General features: G+C 42.3%; 1 protein-coding gene across 1 annotated transcript; it reads left to right on the top strand.

The window, feature by feature from the left end:
- The first annotated feature begins 611 nt into the window (after nt 1–611).
- Nucleotides 612–11,453, top strand: OTULINL (OTU deubiquitinase with linear linkage specificity like). Its single transcript, XM_024741742.1, has 8 exons — nt 612–687; nt 2,650–2,809; nt 2,896–2,927; nt 3,034–3,125; nt 3,896–4,045; nt 6,718–6,846; nt 7,774–8,043; nt 8,855–11,453. Exons 1-8 carry the CDS (start codon nt 612–614, stop codon nt 9,026–9,028), a joined length of 1,083 nt encoding a protein of 360 aa, XP_024597510.1. The 3' UTR covers nt 9,029–11,453.
- The last annotated feature ends 2,874 nt before the right edge of the window (nt 11,454–14,327 follow it).

Here is a 14,327-nt window from a genome sequence, read left to right as displayed (position 1 = left end):
GCCTGGCACATAGCAAAAGCTCAAACGGTAGCTCTTTTAAACTGTCAAAGCCCCACTCCTGATAATATTTTCATATGAAGTTATGTGAACACCTCGGGGTTCTCTCTGAGCTGCAGCCCACTCCCCTGTGACCTCCTGAGTCCCACCTCCAGGCCGCTCCCTGGTACACACACCAGCCCCCCTGATCCTCTCCCTGGCCCTTCTTGGCTAGTACCTGTGGCTGCACTGGGTAGAGTGGATGCAAGGAGTTTAGGCTCGTATTCTTGGTTTGCGTGGGAAGGGGGTGTTCAGCCCTCACATGTTTTTTTCTGAGAAGTTGATCGTATCGCCGTTTCTTGGGTTGGAGGTGGGTTTAATTTCAAGGATTAGGGCGGTAGGCTAGGGAAGTGCGTGCGTGTGTGCGTGTGCGTGCACGTGTGTGTAGGTGTGAGGAGACCATAATCTGCGGTGGGTCCCCATGGAGGCCCTGGCAGCTGTCGAGAGGCCTCAGGCTCAGGAGAAGCCCCCATTTCAGGGGTCTCAAATCAAATGCCCCGAGGGGCCGGGCAGTATCTTTTAAGAATGCAGCACGTCGATTGGAGTCTGTGTGTGACAAATGAGAGCAGTGCCCCATGGAGGGGGCAGCAGCCAGCCCCCAGCCCAGTGACTGCAAGCCCTCCAAGTCCACACAGAAACCAGGACGACCCGGTGGGAAGCAGGCAGATGCTCCGAAAGGCTCTTCACAGAGGACGAACTATGAACGTGTTACTGCAGTGAGAAATCATAACCAGTCCTGGGGTTTAGGGAGATGGAGGCTCGTACATGTGGCGGGAGTGTCAGCTCTTTGAGGGGGCCCTTTGGCAACATCTGTAACATCTGGAAATGTGCACACCCTTTGACCCAGAGTTTCCTCTTCTAGAAATTATCCTAAAAGATACCGTGAGTCCACGAGGACTGTTGTTGGAGGAAAATGTTTGTAAAAGTGAAAAGCTGGGAAACCACCCAGATGCTCGTCAACAAGGCAGTGATTGTGTACACATGTGATGCTTGCTCTTTATACTAAAATATTATACATTCTTTAAGGAGAATAATGTAGGCTTTAATAAAAGTCTGAATTATAGATGCAAAGGCATTATAGCTTACGTTTTTAAACAATTCATTAAAACCTTTGTACTAAATATCTAGGTAGAAGTAAATACATAATTAACAGCCAATCAATTGTTCTAAACAGGTAAGTACCTGCTTTTGAAAATGTACTTTTCCAGTAAAGGGTACACGAGGTCTCTCTGTCTCTTGTAAGCTTATTTCTTAGAGCTGCATATGAATGTACAACGATCTAAAAATAAATAGTTTAATCGAATAATAAAAAATGTACTTTTAAATAATTATAAACGTGCATATTTTTATTTGCTGGTAACTTTATTTCTTTATTTGCTGGTAAATTCTTTATTGAGAGTATATATATTTCTTTATTGAGAATGTACAACAACTTTACTGAGGTATGCATATCAAATATCCATATGATCAAAAATGCTAAAATTGTAGATTCCGAATCCAGGAGGCTTTTACTACAGTTAATCATTGGAATTTTACTAAACCTACGTGCCAGGGAGGGAACTGTTTCACAATGAACCCCAGGAGGTTTGGCCACCATTCAGAAGTTCTCTTCCTCATTTGTGCTTCAGCATTTTACATGTTCAAACATAATATAATTAGGAATCTGTTGCATATAGTAAAATATTGCAAGTACGTAGTTTGGGCTCTCCTGGCCTGTGAATTTTCTCTCCTGTCACATCAGGAATCGTAGTGTACCCTGTAAGCTGCACACCTAGCTCCATCCACGACTATTCTAAGTGGCCCACTTTCTGGAAACCATGTCTCTGTGCCTGCTGTCTGAGTCTCGTTCTGTGCGTTCAGATGATGGCATGTGTTATGCCCCATAATGATCTAAGAGTGTCGCCGTGGGCAAAAGTGGGTGGTGGCCATGCGGCAGGAGACCCCCCTGGTGTGACTGACTCCTGTGGGCTCGGTGCTGAGCAGACTCCCTTGATCATTCTTGGATTTAGCAGATATTCTACCCAGGGCAAGGCGCACTGTGCTAGCTCTTAAAGGACTGCATTCCATCTTTCTCCAGCGAGGTCAGTATTTTTACTCCCATTTTACAGTCAAGAAAATTCAGGGGAAGAGAAATGAGGTGTCCCACAGTCAGACAGCTGAGTAAGTAGGAGAAACGGGTTTTAAATTCAGGTCTGAGGGATTCCGAAACCCATGCTGTTTATGTTCCCTATTCCTCTTGAATTCTGTGGAACAAAGATATCTTTATGTATTGACACTGATTATAGAACTAGGTGTTTCTTTAATTTTTAGATTGAATTTTCAAATGCTTTAAAAAATGTTTATTTAAATCAATGATAGACTCTTTACAGGTAAAATTATCCAGTGTATCTTTTTTCCCCCCTTAAACAAAGCGGGCTTGTGTAATTGTGATGTATATTTACTTTACTTTTTATTGAAGTATAGTTGATTTACAATGTTAATTTCTGCTGTACAGCAAAGTGACTCAGACACATATATACATTCCTTTTTATATTCTCTTCCATTATGGTTTATCGAGTATATTAAATATAGTTCCCCATGCTATACAGTGTTATTATTATTAAATTTTTGTAGGAAATGACCAAGTGCACTCCTGGACACTCGTCACCAGCCAAGCCTTAGATACCACGTGGAGAGTAGCAAAGGGGTCAGTGACGTTGGCAGTTTCATTTCTGGTGGGCACCCTCTGCTACTTCAGAAGGCTACATTTATATTTAGGGCACCGGCTGAAAAGGTATGTGGCTATGTCATCTTTAATTTTCAAAAATGCCCTTGCTGTTTAAAATAGAATTTTGATATTATCGTTCCCTTATCTTTTAGGTGGATTGGATATCTGCAGAGGAGATTCAAAAGTAAATATTTTCATGCATATGTTTCCTTATTTTTAAAGTGCAGAGAGGGTTCAAGAAGGGAAAGGAAAGGGAAAATTCACCACCTTGTGTCTTTGATTTGGTCCAGGGAACCTCAGTGTGGAGGCAGAAGTTGATTTACTCAGTCATTGTGCAAGAGAATGGAAAGGAGAGACACCCCATGCCAAGCTGATGAGGAAGGTGTGTCTGTTTATACAGCTCGTGGTGGCTGGAGAATTTGTGTGTAAAAATCGGGAAACACGCATTCCATTCTGCTTTACCAAATGTGGCACCAAGAACAACTGTGGCTCTAATTAAAAGCCAAACAGCTGCTAGACATTGCCTTCGGGCCTTTCACCTAGAGCTAGTGCCTTCGAGGACTTGGGTAAATTAGGCCCGTAATTTCAGGACACTTGAGCGTTGTACCCGTTTCAGCTCCCCGCTGACCAAGCCTATGAACACATCTGCACATGCAGTGGAGATTTCTGTCCTTGAAGGGATTCAGGCACCTTGACATAAAACATTTTGAGGATTTTTAGAACTTTCCATCAGACCGATCTTGGTAAATATTCCCAGCAGTGCTGTCCAACCTTGTCACTAGCTAAAGCCAAAAAAAAAGAGAGTGAGAGAGAGAAAGAAAAAGAAGAGTACATTTAAATGACACTTTAGCATGGGCTTAAAAGTATATATAGTATATTTCACTGTGTTCAAGTTGTAGACATCATCTCCCCAGAATGACATTTCCTGGCTCTGGGCTTCCAGGAAGTTACCAACTAAAATAGCATGACATGGACTCCATACACACAAAAGTCACTTGAAAATTACACGTGTTTGCATTCTTAATTTATGATTGTTTTGTTTCTGTTGTCCACTTTATTTGGGAGTAACACCTGCTGAAGAGGCAGTGGATTTGCTTTCTTTATTCTCTCATCCAGTGGAATTAAAGACAGCCTCTCCTCTCGTGCTCATAGGCTTATGAGGAGCTGTTTTGGCGGCGGCATATTAAATGTGTTCGACAAGTAAGGAGAGACAACTACAACACACTAAGGTCGGTGCTCTTCCAAATCTTCAGCCAGGGCCTCTCTTTCCCGTCCTGGATGAAAGAAAAAGATATTGCGAAGGTACGTTCTCACACCGGAAATTCGGGAAAGGTCACACTGATGGGGACTGCAACGCAGATGCTCGGGGTCTTCTGTGGGTGGCTTTGTACACAGGGCATCAGGAGACTGAAGGTCCTTTAGCCCAGTCCTCTGTCTCTCATGTCAGTTTGGAAACAAACCATCTCAGAAGGATAGTCGCACTCAATTTTGTTTGTTTTTAATGCCGGCATCTTTTCTTGAGAAGGGCATCTGTCCTTTACAAGTTAGGTGGTCTGCTAAAATTCACTTTTCTACTCTATGGTTATTTGAGTGTTGACAAGCACAGTATGTAACCTCCATCCCAGAGAATCCCTTGTATCCCTTTTTGTTAATCCTTCTCTCACCCCCAACCCCAGGCGACCACTGATATGTCCTCTGTCCCTTTAGTTTTGCCTTTTCCAGAATGTCACGTAAATGGAATTATTTGGTGTGTAGCCTTTTGAATCTGCCTCTTTCACTTAGCATAATGCATTTGCAGTTCATCCACGTTGTTCCATGGATTTGTAGTTCACTCCTTTTATTGTTGAATCGTGTTCCATGATATGAATGTCACATATTTTGTTCATCTATTCATGAGTTGAAGGACATCTGGATTGCTTCCAGTTTATTTATTTATTTATTTGGTTGCCCTGGGTCTTAGTTGCGGCAGGCGGGCTCCCTAATTTGCAGCTCGCAGGCTCCTTAGTTGTGGCATGTGGGACAACTCTTATTTGTGGCACGCATGTGGGATCTAGTTCCCCGACCAGGGATCGAACCCGGGCCCCCTGCCCTGGGAGCATGGAGTCTTAACCACTGTGCCACCAGGGAGGTCCCCAGATTGCTTCCTGTTGTTGACAATTATGAATAAGGCTGTTATAAATATTCCCATACAGGATTTTGTATGAACGTAAGTTTTCATCCCTTTTGGGTAAATACCTAGGAGTGAGATAGCTGGGTCACATGATAGGTTTAACTTTATAAGAACCTGCCAACTCTTTTCCAAACTGGCTCTGCCATTTTGCCACCAATAACGGAGTTCCAGTTGCTCCACATTCTCAGGTTTATTGTTTTGTTTTTTAGCCATTCTAATAGGGGTGCATTTGTGTCACTGCCTTTTGTTTGCATTCCCCTAATGGGTAATGATATTGAGCATCTTTGCATGTGCTTATTTGCCATCCACATTACCTGCTTGGAGAAGTCTCTGTTCAGATCTTTTGCCCATTCTTTTGTTTTTGTTTGTTTGTTTGTTTTTGCGGTACGTGGGCCTCTCACTGCCGTGGCCTCTCCCGTTGCGGAGCACAGGCTCCGGACGCGCAGGCTCAGCGGCCGTGGCTCACGGGCCCAGCCGCTCCGCGGCACGTGGGGTCTTCCCGGACCGGGGCACGAACCCGCGTCCCCTGCGTCGGCAGGCGGGCTCTCAACCACTGTGCCACCAGGGAAGCCCCTCCCATTCTTTATTGGGTTGTTTGGGTTTTTTAATATTGAGTTTTGAGAATTCTTTATATATTCTGAATATGAGTGCTTCATCAGCTATGTCATTTGCAGATATTTTCTCCCAGTCAGTACCTTGTTTTCTTCATTTTCTTGACAGTTAAAGCAGCACAGTCTTATGGATAACCTTAATTTTTATTTGAATGTAGTATGCCTAACCACAGATGTACATTTAAGGATGGAGGAGCAAAGAAATATAAAGTATTTGCATATATATAACTACACATGGTCTATTTCCTTACCATCTTTTGTTTAGAGCTGTTTTTAGTGGTAGTTTAATTGCATCTAGCGGTTAAGTGTGTGCTGTGTGCCAGCCCTGCTGATAGTTGCTGAGGACAGAGAACTTAGCTGAGGCGCTGGGCTCCACAAGCTCAGCTGGGTGGGAAAATGTATCAGATACCCACAATGGATCAGATTCTTACGTATTCTATAACCTTATAGAGTCCCAACAAGAGTCCTGCAAAATGGATAGTACTGTCATTGATTTTTGACAATTGTCATTGTCTCCATTACAGTGGAGGATGAGGCTAAGAGGTTACATAAACAGTGCTGGGTGAGTAATCTCTCAGCAGGCGAGTGACAGAGCTAGGTTTGAACCCCAAAGTGCATCCTTGTACAATCTACATTCCCCTGATATACTATGTTACTCTTAACGGTTCTTGGTTAAAAATAATTTCTAAAAGTGTATACCTAGGAAGTTCGGGAAATGTTTTATCCAAAAAGATAGTTTCTGTAGACGTAATCTTCATTTAGGTTTTCATCAGTTGTGAAACTGTGAATTAAGAAGATGATCCAAATCACTTAATCCACAAATCTAAAACAAGACTATAGGGCTTCCCTGGTGGCACAGTGGTTGAGAGTCTGCCTGCCGATGCAGGGGACGCGGGTTTGTGCCCCGGTCCGGGAGGATCCCACATGCCGCGGAGCGGCTGGGCCCGTGAGCCATGGCCACTGAGCCTGCACGTCCGAAGCCTGTGCTCCGCAATGGGAGAGGCCACAACAGTGAGAGGCCCGTGTACCGCAAAAAAAAAAAAAAAAAACTATATGTTTTTACTTAACTGTTGTTATAGTCTTTTAAAATGAAGATTCTGAATGGGATAAGATTATCTCCTGTGACATATTCCAAATTATGTGTCAGACATGTTGAGATACTGATCACTGTTGGCATCTACTTCCTTTTTAAGCTTCCTGAAAAACTGCTCTTTTCACAAGGTTGTAATTGGATCCAGCAATACAGTTTTGGTCCTGAGAAGTATACAGGTTCGAATGTGTTTGGAAAATTACGTAAATGTGTGGAATTATTGAAAGCACAGGTGAGTCTTTAGGGGGGAAAACTAGGAATGAAAGCATGCACCCCACACACAGCCCCTTTTCTCTCATGCCAGGCGTGTCGCTCTACGCCCCGCTAGTAGGAAGTGGGGCAGGAATGGTCTTCCAGCAGCTGACCACTTCCTTCCCTGCTCTTCTGTGTCCTTCCCAGTAATGAACGGGAGCGATGCTGTTGTACGTGACAATTACACCTATCACGGGCTAAGAGGGCTTTTGTGGGCTGGCCGGGAAACCTTAACAATCACGTACCTCTGTTGTTTCCCCAGAAAAATGTGGTGCAAGGTCCAGACAAGGCACTGGGAAATGCTCTTCTGAAACGTGCCTATTAGTAACTTGGGGACAGGACAGATGTTATAATTTGACTAAGATTGTTTTTCCTGCTCTGAATAAACACAGATTTTAGATCGTTGAAATGAATCCTCCTTGGGAAATACCATTTCTGTGCCACGGTTTTCTGATCTGTAAAACTAAAATATGAATAGCCTCAACCCTGTACAGTTAGTTGTTGTGAGGATTTAATGGGAGAATGCACGTGGATCGCTTTATACTCCGCCCTGGCACACAGTGAGTGGTAAAGAGAGAATACTAATTAGTACTGTTTGTCACTGGAAAGTCCTTTGTGTAACCCAACACCCTTAGAGGCAGCTTTAGGAAACTGACTTGTTTAGTATTTTACCTAGTAGGTGGTGCTTTTTTGAAAAACTAGTTTAAATGAAATATTTTGTTATTGTAAAAGTAATAAGTACTTAGGGTTAAAAAAAAAATCAGTGTCAAATGATATAAAATGAAAAGTTAAAGTTCGACTCCCCTCTATTAATCTCTGGTTTGTTTCATAAGTACTTTAACAATTAGGCAATGGTGTATGTATTCACCTTTCCCGTTTAAGTTTCACTTTACATCTGTGTTTTTAGTGGACTGAATTTAGTGGAATTAAAGATTATCACAAGAGAGGAAGTATGTGCAACATCCTTTTTTCTGATGCTATCCTGGAATATCAACTTTACGAAGCTCTGAAGTTCATCATGCTCTATCAGGTCACTGAGGCTTACGAACAAATGAAGACCGAAAAGGCCATTCCCAGTCTTTTTCGACTCCTGTTTACCCGGGAAACCTCTTCCGACCCTTTAAGCTTCATGATGAATCACCTGAATTCTGTAGGTGACACGTGTGGACTAGAGCAGGTAAATGGGGCAGAAGAATCGCGTGTGTATGATGAAGGACGATGCTGGCAACACTTGAGCACATAGGTGTTTGTAGTTTGCTTTCAGCCATGAGCAATCCAGCTGCAAAGAGGTGGCGGGTGGGTATGATTGCCCTCAAGTGAGGAAAAGAAGAGTGATAAACCTTCCTGCCCGGCGCTGGCGGCTGCGTCTTCGCAGCCCTGTGGCTGGCGAGTGGCAGTCCTGGGAGCGTTCCTGACCTTCCCACTGCCTCTCAGGCAGTAACAGTCTTTCCCACAACAGAGGTTACCCAGGAGGAAGTCCAGCTGCAAACTGAGGCAACATCTGGGAGAGCATTTGGCTACTTAGTGCAGACAAGTAGAAGTTATTGAAATTTTAAAAGAAGTCCAGACAATGCTTTCATTTCCCCATAGAAAAGGGCTTTCGTTCTGCTTTGCTTTGCTTTCCTTTCCTAGGAGGTGCTCAAAATCATCTGACATTTTAGTAAAAATTGATTTAAAACGATAAAAAAAAAAACCGTTGGAAAAACAGTGTAACTTTTACTGTAAGCATTCCTTTATTAGTTTTTTTTTTTCCAGGCAGCTTCCCCTGTGATTTCTTCACGCTACTCCCCAGAGACGTTTCTCCGCTTGTCCCCTGCCCTCCACGCAGCGGACGTTCGTCCCCTGCTCTGTGCCCCCTCCCTGGTTCATGTGTGGGTCAGCAAGTACATCATCATCTCATGAGCTGCAGAAGAATACTCGCCCTCCGCTGGTGAGAGGTGGGAATTTGGAGATGTGTATCTGTGACCTCTCTTTTATCTCGTCCCCAGATTGATATGTTTGTACTTGGATACTCCCTGGAAGTGAAGATAAAAGTGTTCAGACTGTTCAGGTTTAACTCCAGAGACTTTGAAGTCTGCTACCCAGAGGAGTCGCTCAGGGAGTGGCCGGAGGTCTCCCTGCTGACCGAGAATGACTGCCACTATCACATTCCTGTCTTTTAAGTCTGCCTGGACCGGGCACCAGCTCTCACTGGTGACAGTGGTCACACTTGCAAGTCATGTTTCTAGAAAAGCAAAGCTAGTATTGCTGCCATTGGAGGAATCGGGACCTCCCTCTCCAGGATTACAGGTACACTGGACGGAGACCCACGTGCCTTCCCTTTGTTTCCAGTGATTTCCTCCAGAGCCCTTGCACTAATGCATTTGTGGGTTGGTGGTTTGACCTTGTTTGTAAAGGCTCTGGTCATTTCACACACAACAGAGCACAAGGACATTCAGTTTGGGAAGAACAAGAACAGGAAGAAAGCGAGAAAAAAAACAAGTAGGGGAAAAGGACTAAAGGGAAAGAATTGCTTTGTCTATAATCTTGATGTTCTTTGTTAAGAATCTTGTCTTTGACTGATTTGGGATCTTCATAAACATGGCCTTATTTTATAAGCATTACCTTCCCAGGAATCTCTATGGTATATTGATTTTCCAGAACCATTCGATTAACTTTAAAATTGTGTGTGTGTGTGTGTGTGTGTGTGTGTGTGTATTTACACTCACATACACATAAACATGTATAATTTTATATATACATATCTAAACACATACTTACACATAGCCACTACTTTGTAATGTTGTACAATTTGTTTTATCTTTTTTATTTTTACTATTGCATCTGGCCAGTTTAATATGTTTTATATAGATCAAAAAGATAAATTCTGTAGATTAAGGCAACTGAATGACAATTATTGTACTGTCACAAAAATATTAAACGGTATATTTAATGTGTATTTACATGTGTATCTAACGTGTGTAGGGAGAATCCATCCCAATCCCCAGAACCTGTAAATATGTTGGGTTAAATGGCAAAGGAGAATAAGGCTGCAGGTGGACTTAAGGGACTAATCCACTGACCTTGAAATAGGGAGAGGAGTCTGTGTTCTGCAGGTGGGCCCAACATAATCACAAGCGTCCTTAAAGTGGAAGAGGGACTTGGGAGAGGGTCAGAGGGAAACGAGGTACAATCAGAGACAGATGCAACATTGCTGGCGTTGGTTACTTACAGCATATACAGGAAGAAAGTTACTGCAGGTTCGGGAAGGAGCCACAAGCCAAAGAATGTGGGCGGCCTCTGGAAGCTAGAAAAGGCGAGGGAACAGATTCTCCCCTAGAGCCTCCAGAGAGGAACGCGTCCCTGCCGACACTTTGATTTTAGCCCAGTGGAGCCCATGTCAGACCTCTAGCCTACAGACCTGTAAGACAATAGATATGCTGTTTAAGTCGCTAAGTTTCTGGTAATGTGTTACAGCGGCAGTAGACAACTAATATACTCAGGCTAACTAGCTTTTGATCATCTTTATTTTGGAAATACTTTTTCAGTTTATTTTGGTAATCTTTATTTTGGAGGTACTTTGCTCATCTGTTTTGAATTTCAACAAATATTGAATACAAAATAACCTTTAAAATCTTGGCTAATGATCTACTACTTCAAAGTTACACATCCCTTCTAAGAACGTCTTAACGTGTTTGACGCTAACGTTTTCTCACATTTCTATATTTTACTGTAAATAAAAAAGAGGTATGTTAAATGCTGTGGTGTATGAAAATAACATTCAGATTCTTCTGTAATGGAGACGATCACCTGTATGTACTACATAAGCCAGTGCTGTGCCTGCTGTCATTTTGTTTTCTGGGTGAAGAGTTGGAGAGTAACGAGCTCAGATCTAGGGGCTGTGCATTACCTTGACAGGCAGGCGAAGCAGTTGTTCTCACTAGATCTCTACAGCCCTTTCCTGCTTGGAGGCATCTGTGGTTGTGCATCACCCCTGTCATTGAATTGACACTGTTGCAAGTTATCCCCATGACCAAGAAAAAAAGAACTCTCCCCTCTGTGTTCACAAGCAGATATGATGACAGCCTGCAGCAGTTCTGCTGAGACCGATACACGTAGAATTGCTGCTCCGGACTCCTGGCTCCACCTGAGCCTGTCCAGGTATGTACCTGGCACGTGTGTGTTCCCACTGGCCTTGGCATCTCCTTATCCAGTGCAATGATTTCCACATCGATCCAGGACTGAAAGGAAGAACTTTTTCACAGGGATGGGCAGCCTATAACTCTGTGACATATCAACCCATGATGTTTATCCTTAACTGTGTTGGGGGGATGGGGCAAGGTGGGAAAAGAATTCTTTAAAAAGAGGGGCAAGACCAGATTGTGGAAAACATTTCAATACAATGAAAGTAAAAAATAAAGACGACTTCTCAGTAGTTGCTGTGTTTTGGGAAAGCATCAAAACAGAAGATTTTTAAGGGAAGAGGTACTGGGTGTTTTTATGTTTTTAATTCAGTTGTATAATTGAATGTAACAAACTAATTAAAAGGAACTGCATATAAATTAGCACCACTTTTAAATGCCAACAATAAACTGGAAGTGAATTTCCTGTGTGATGCCAACATTTAATGTCTCTCTAACCTTATAGGGTTCAAATGATGAGAGGAATTTTAGCAAAAATGAAAACGTATGCCCTTGTCCTTTTTTGATTTTAGAATAAGTTTCTCTCTTAAATTTTGGCCATGTGTGTCCACACTGAGGGGTTGTATGAATATTAGTACAAGACTGACTTTTTTATTGTGGTAAAATATACATAATATAAAATTTACCATTTTAACCATTTTTAAATGTTTAGTTCAATGGCATTAAGTACATTCACATTGTGCAACTATTATCACCATCCATCCTTAGAACTTTTATCTTCAAGACTGACTTTTTTGATAAGCAAGTTTAATTCCCCTGCCTGGTACCTGGATTTCTTTTCCTTTTCACTTTATCTTTCTATCGTGCCCTTCTAATCTATTTCCTCTAGCCTTAAAAGACCCTCAGTGTAAAGTCCAATGTGAGGGAGGTTTAGGTGACCAAATGAGTCATGCAAATTGTGTTTTGCTTTGTCTCCAAAGTAAAGAAATAACTACAGATGGCTTCTGGTTTCATCCTAGGAACACTATCATTTGAAAGGTCCCCAAGAAACTGTATTAGTTCAGGGCCACCTTAGTGACTTGAATTTCTTGGATGTGGGCCTTCACAGCCCTGAACCAAAGTCATTTCCACCCACGGGGGAGCCAGGGGAAAGCCCCAGGGCCTTCTCTGGTGTACGGGAGAGCCCAAGACAGAGCTAGCATAGGCTCAGCCCAGCCTCCAGGAGAGAGGAGCAGCCCAGATCAGGGGCACTCCTGTTAATTTTCCAGGGACTTTCTGCAAATGGATTTTGGATGGAAATATTTGTTTTTGTTATATATCAGATGATTTTCTCATATTTTAATGAGATCTAAGAAAGACCATTTTAATTCTGTCCAAGCAGGCCTTGGGGAGGAAAAAAAAAAATCTAATTTATGAGTACTCTGAAAATGTTGGGAATCCACATTAAAGAAGGTTTTTTTTGTTTGTTTGTTTGTTTTTTTGTGGTACGCAGGCCTCTCACTGTTGTGGCCTCTCCCATTGCGGAGCACAGGCTCCGGATGTGCAGGCTCAGCGGCCATGGCTCACGGGCCCAGCCACTCCGCGGCACGTGGGATCTTCCCAGACCGGGGCACGAACCCGTGTTCCCTGCATCGGCAGGGGGACTCTCAACCCCTGCGCCACCGGGGAAGCCCTGTATTTTAACTGATAACTGACTTGATATGTGAAAACCTATACAAATAGGAATAAAGGAATGACTAATTCAGAATTAGTTCTCTTAAATAGCAAGTTTCTAAAGCTGTGTGATTCTCTTTATAAGAATGTGTTTCACACTGCTTAAGACTATGTAAATTGTTACTGTGTAAATTTTTAAAATATATATTTTTATAGATCTAAAACTTTAACGGTCTGTTGGGTTGCTTGTCATAAGTTGAATATTGTTTCATTACCTTAGTATTGACTATACTTAGGTTTCTGTACTTTTATACTATATAGTATAGTATAAAGTATACTATATAGTATAAAAGTATATAGACTATACTTTCCTCTATAGTCACTCAGTTTCCTTCAAATCCCGTTTGTCACAATGTTTGCTTTATAGTCAGACACAAAATTAAGTGGGTCCAAATGGTACAATCACTTCTATATTATTTGCTGAAAACAGTTAAGTCGTCCCTCAATTCACTTTGGTTTTAATCCTGTCATACTCCTCTAGGCTAAGAAAATGAAAGCTTATCTGGACTACATTTTTGCTAAATATCAACATGGTTTATAAGTGATAGAAAAACTACTCACATATTCAGTCAGCCCTGGACCAGAAGGCTCTGTAGAACAGCCAGAAGTGCATGCCATATGTCTGCACTGGAAGACCATAGAATGCGCTTTAGGAAACAAGAGCTCAGCGTGGAATGAGTGTGGTTCAAAGCCAGCGTGGATGAGTGGACCACATGTGAGACATTCAAGTTATATTCCTATCCGGTGTCTCTGGAGAAAATACCACTCTCTGTTTAAAAAAAAAAAAAAAAAACAGAGTTCTGATATAATTGATCCATTGGTCCTCATAGTCAACGTCATCAGGTCTCAGATTATTCAAGTCATTTTGCTGCCACCAGTGTCAGTCACTTGGAAAGTTTAGTCAAGACAATTTCCTAAATTTTTTTTAAATGCTCACTTTAAGTATTTTCAACTTCGTCTAGATGGGTTGTAAAACCCATTTCTGTACAAGTAGTTTATTTAAATAAGGAATGTGCCCTAAGAAGCATTCCTGAGGTACAGAAATATTTTTTCCATTGAAATAATATTCTTTGTTTACGAATAGGCTTTCTTATTTCTAACTTATAAAACCTCAGATGGAACATCTGGACAGAACCATATAGAGGATGGTAGTTAAAACCATCAGCATAGCATTTTACTATTCTGTTTTACTCATCCTCGACTTTGAAAAGGTGGGGTGAAGGTCAAATCGGTAATGCTAGAAGGCTTCATGGACAACGTATAACTTTACTCCATTGCTCCTTACCATACATCAACACCTTTATAAGGACAAACATGAAGGCCTGAGACTTTCCTGGCCCCATGTCTTTTTATCACCGTCATCCCCAAAGACAGAATCTGGGAAACAACTTGGGATCTACTTCATGTACCTTCAAGTCTCGGCTTTTGTCCACTGCCCAGTGTGTGCATGGACTTCCTTTGGGTGCTGGCTTCTCTGTTGGACCGAGCTTCATGGGAAGGACCCCAGGGCTAGGTGATGAGAAGCAGCTGGTGTAAGCTGACGGTGGGGGTGAAGACCTGAAAAGCTGCGTGAATGTTCTGCAACTTCCCGTATGTGATTCCAAGTAGACACATTTATGACTCCCTT

Source organism: Neophocaena asiaeorientalis, unplaced genomic scaffold (genome assembly GCF_003031525.2).
Source record: "Neophocaena asiaeorientalis asiaeorientalis breed wild unplaced genomic scaffold, Neophocaena_asiaeorientalis_V1.1 scaffold10, whole genome shotgun sequence".
NCBI classification, from domain to species: domain Eukaryota; kingdom Metazoa; phylum Chordata; class Mammalia; order Artiodactyla; family Phocoenidae; genus Neophocaena; species Neophocaena asiaeorientalis.
Note: the sequence above shows the minus strand (reverse complement) of the source record. Positions and strands in the feature narration are given on the sequence as shown.

Excerpts from the sequence above, each read along its gene's own strand:
- OTULINL (XM_024741742.1), top strand. The coding sequence starts at position 612 with ATGGAGGGGGCAGCAGCCAGCCCCCAGCCCAGTGACTGCAAGCCCTCC. Across the intron at positions 3,126-3,895 it reads ATGCCAAGCTGATGAGGAAG|GCTTATGAGGAGCTGTTTTG; the intron begins GTGTGTCTGTTT and ends TCGTGCTCATAG. Across the intron at positions 6,847-7,773 it reads TGGAATTATTGAAAGCACAG|TGGACTGAATTTAGTGGAAT; the intron begins GTGAGTCTTTAG and ends CTGTGTTTTTAG.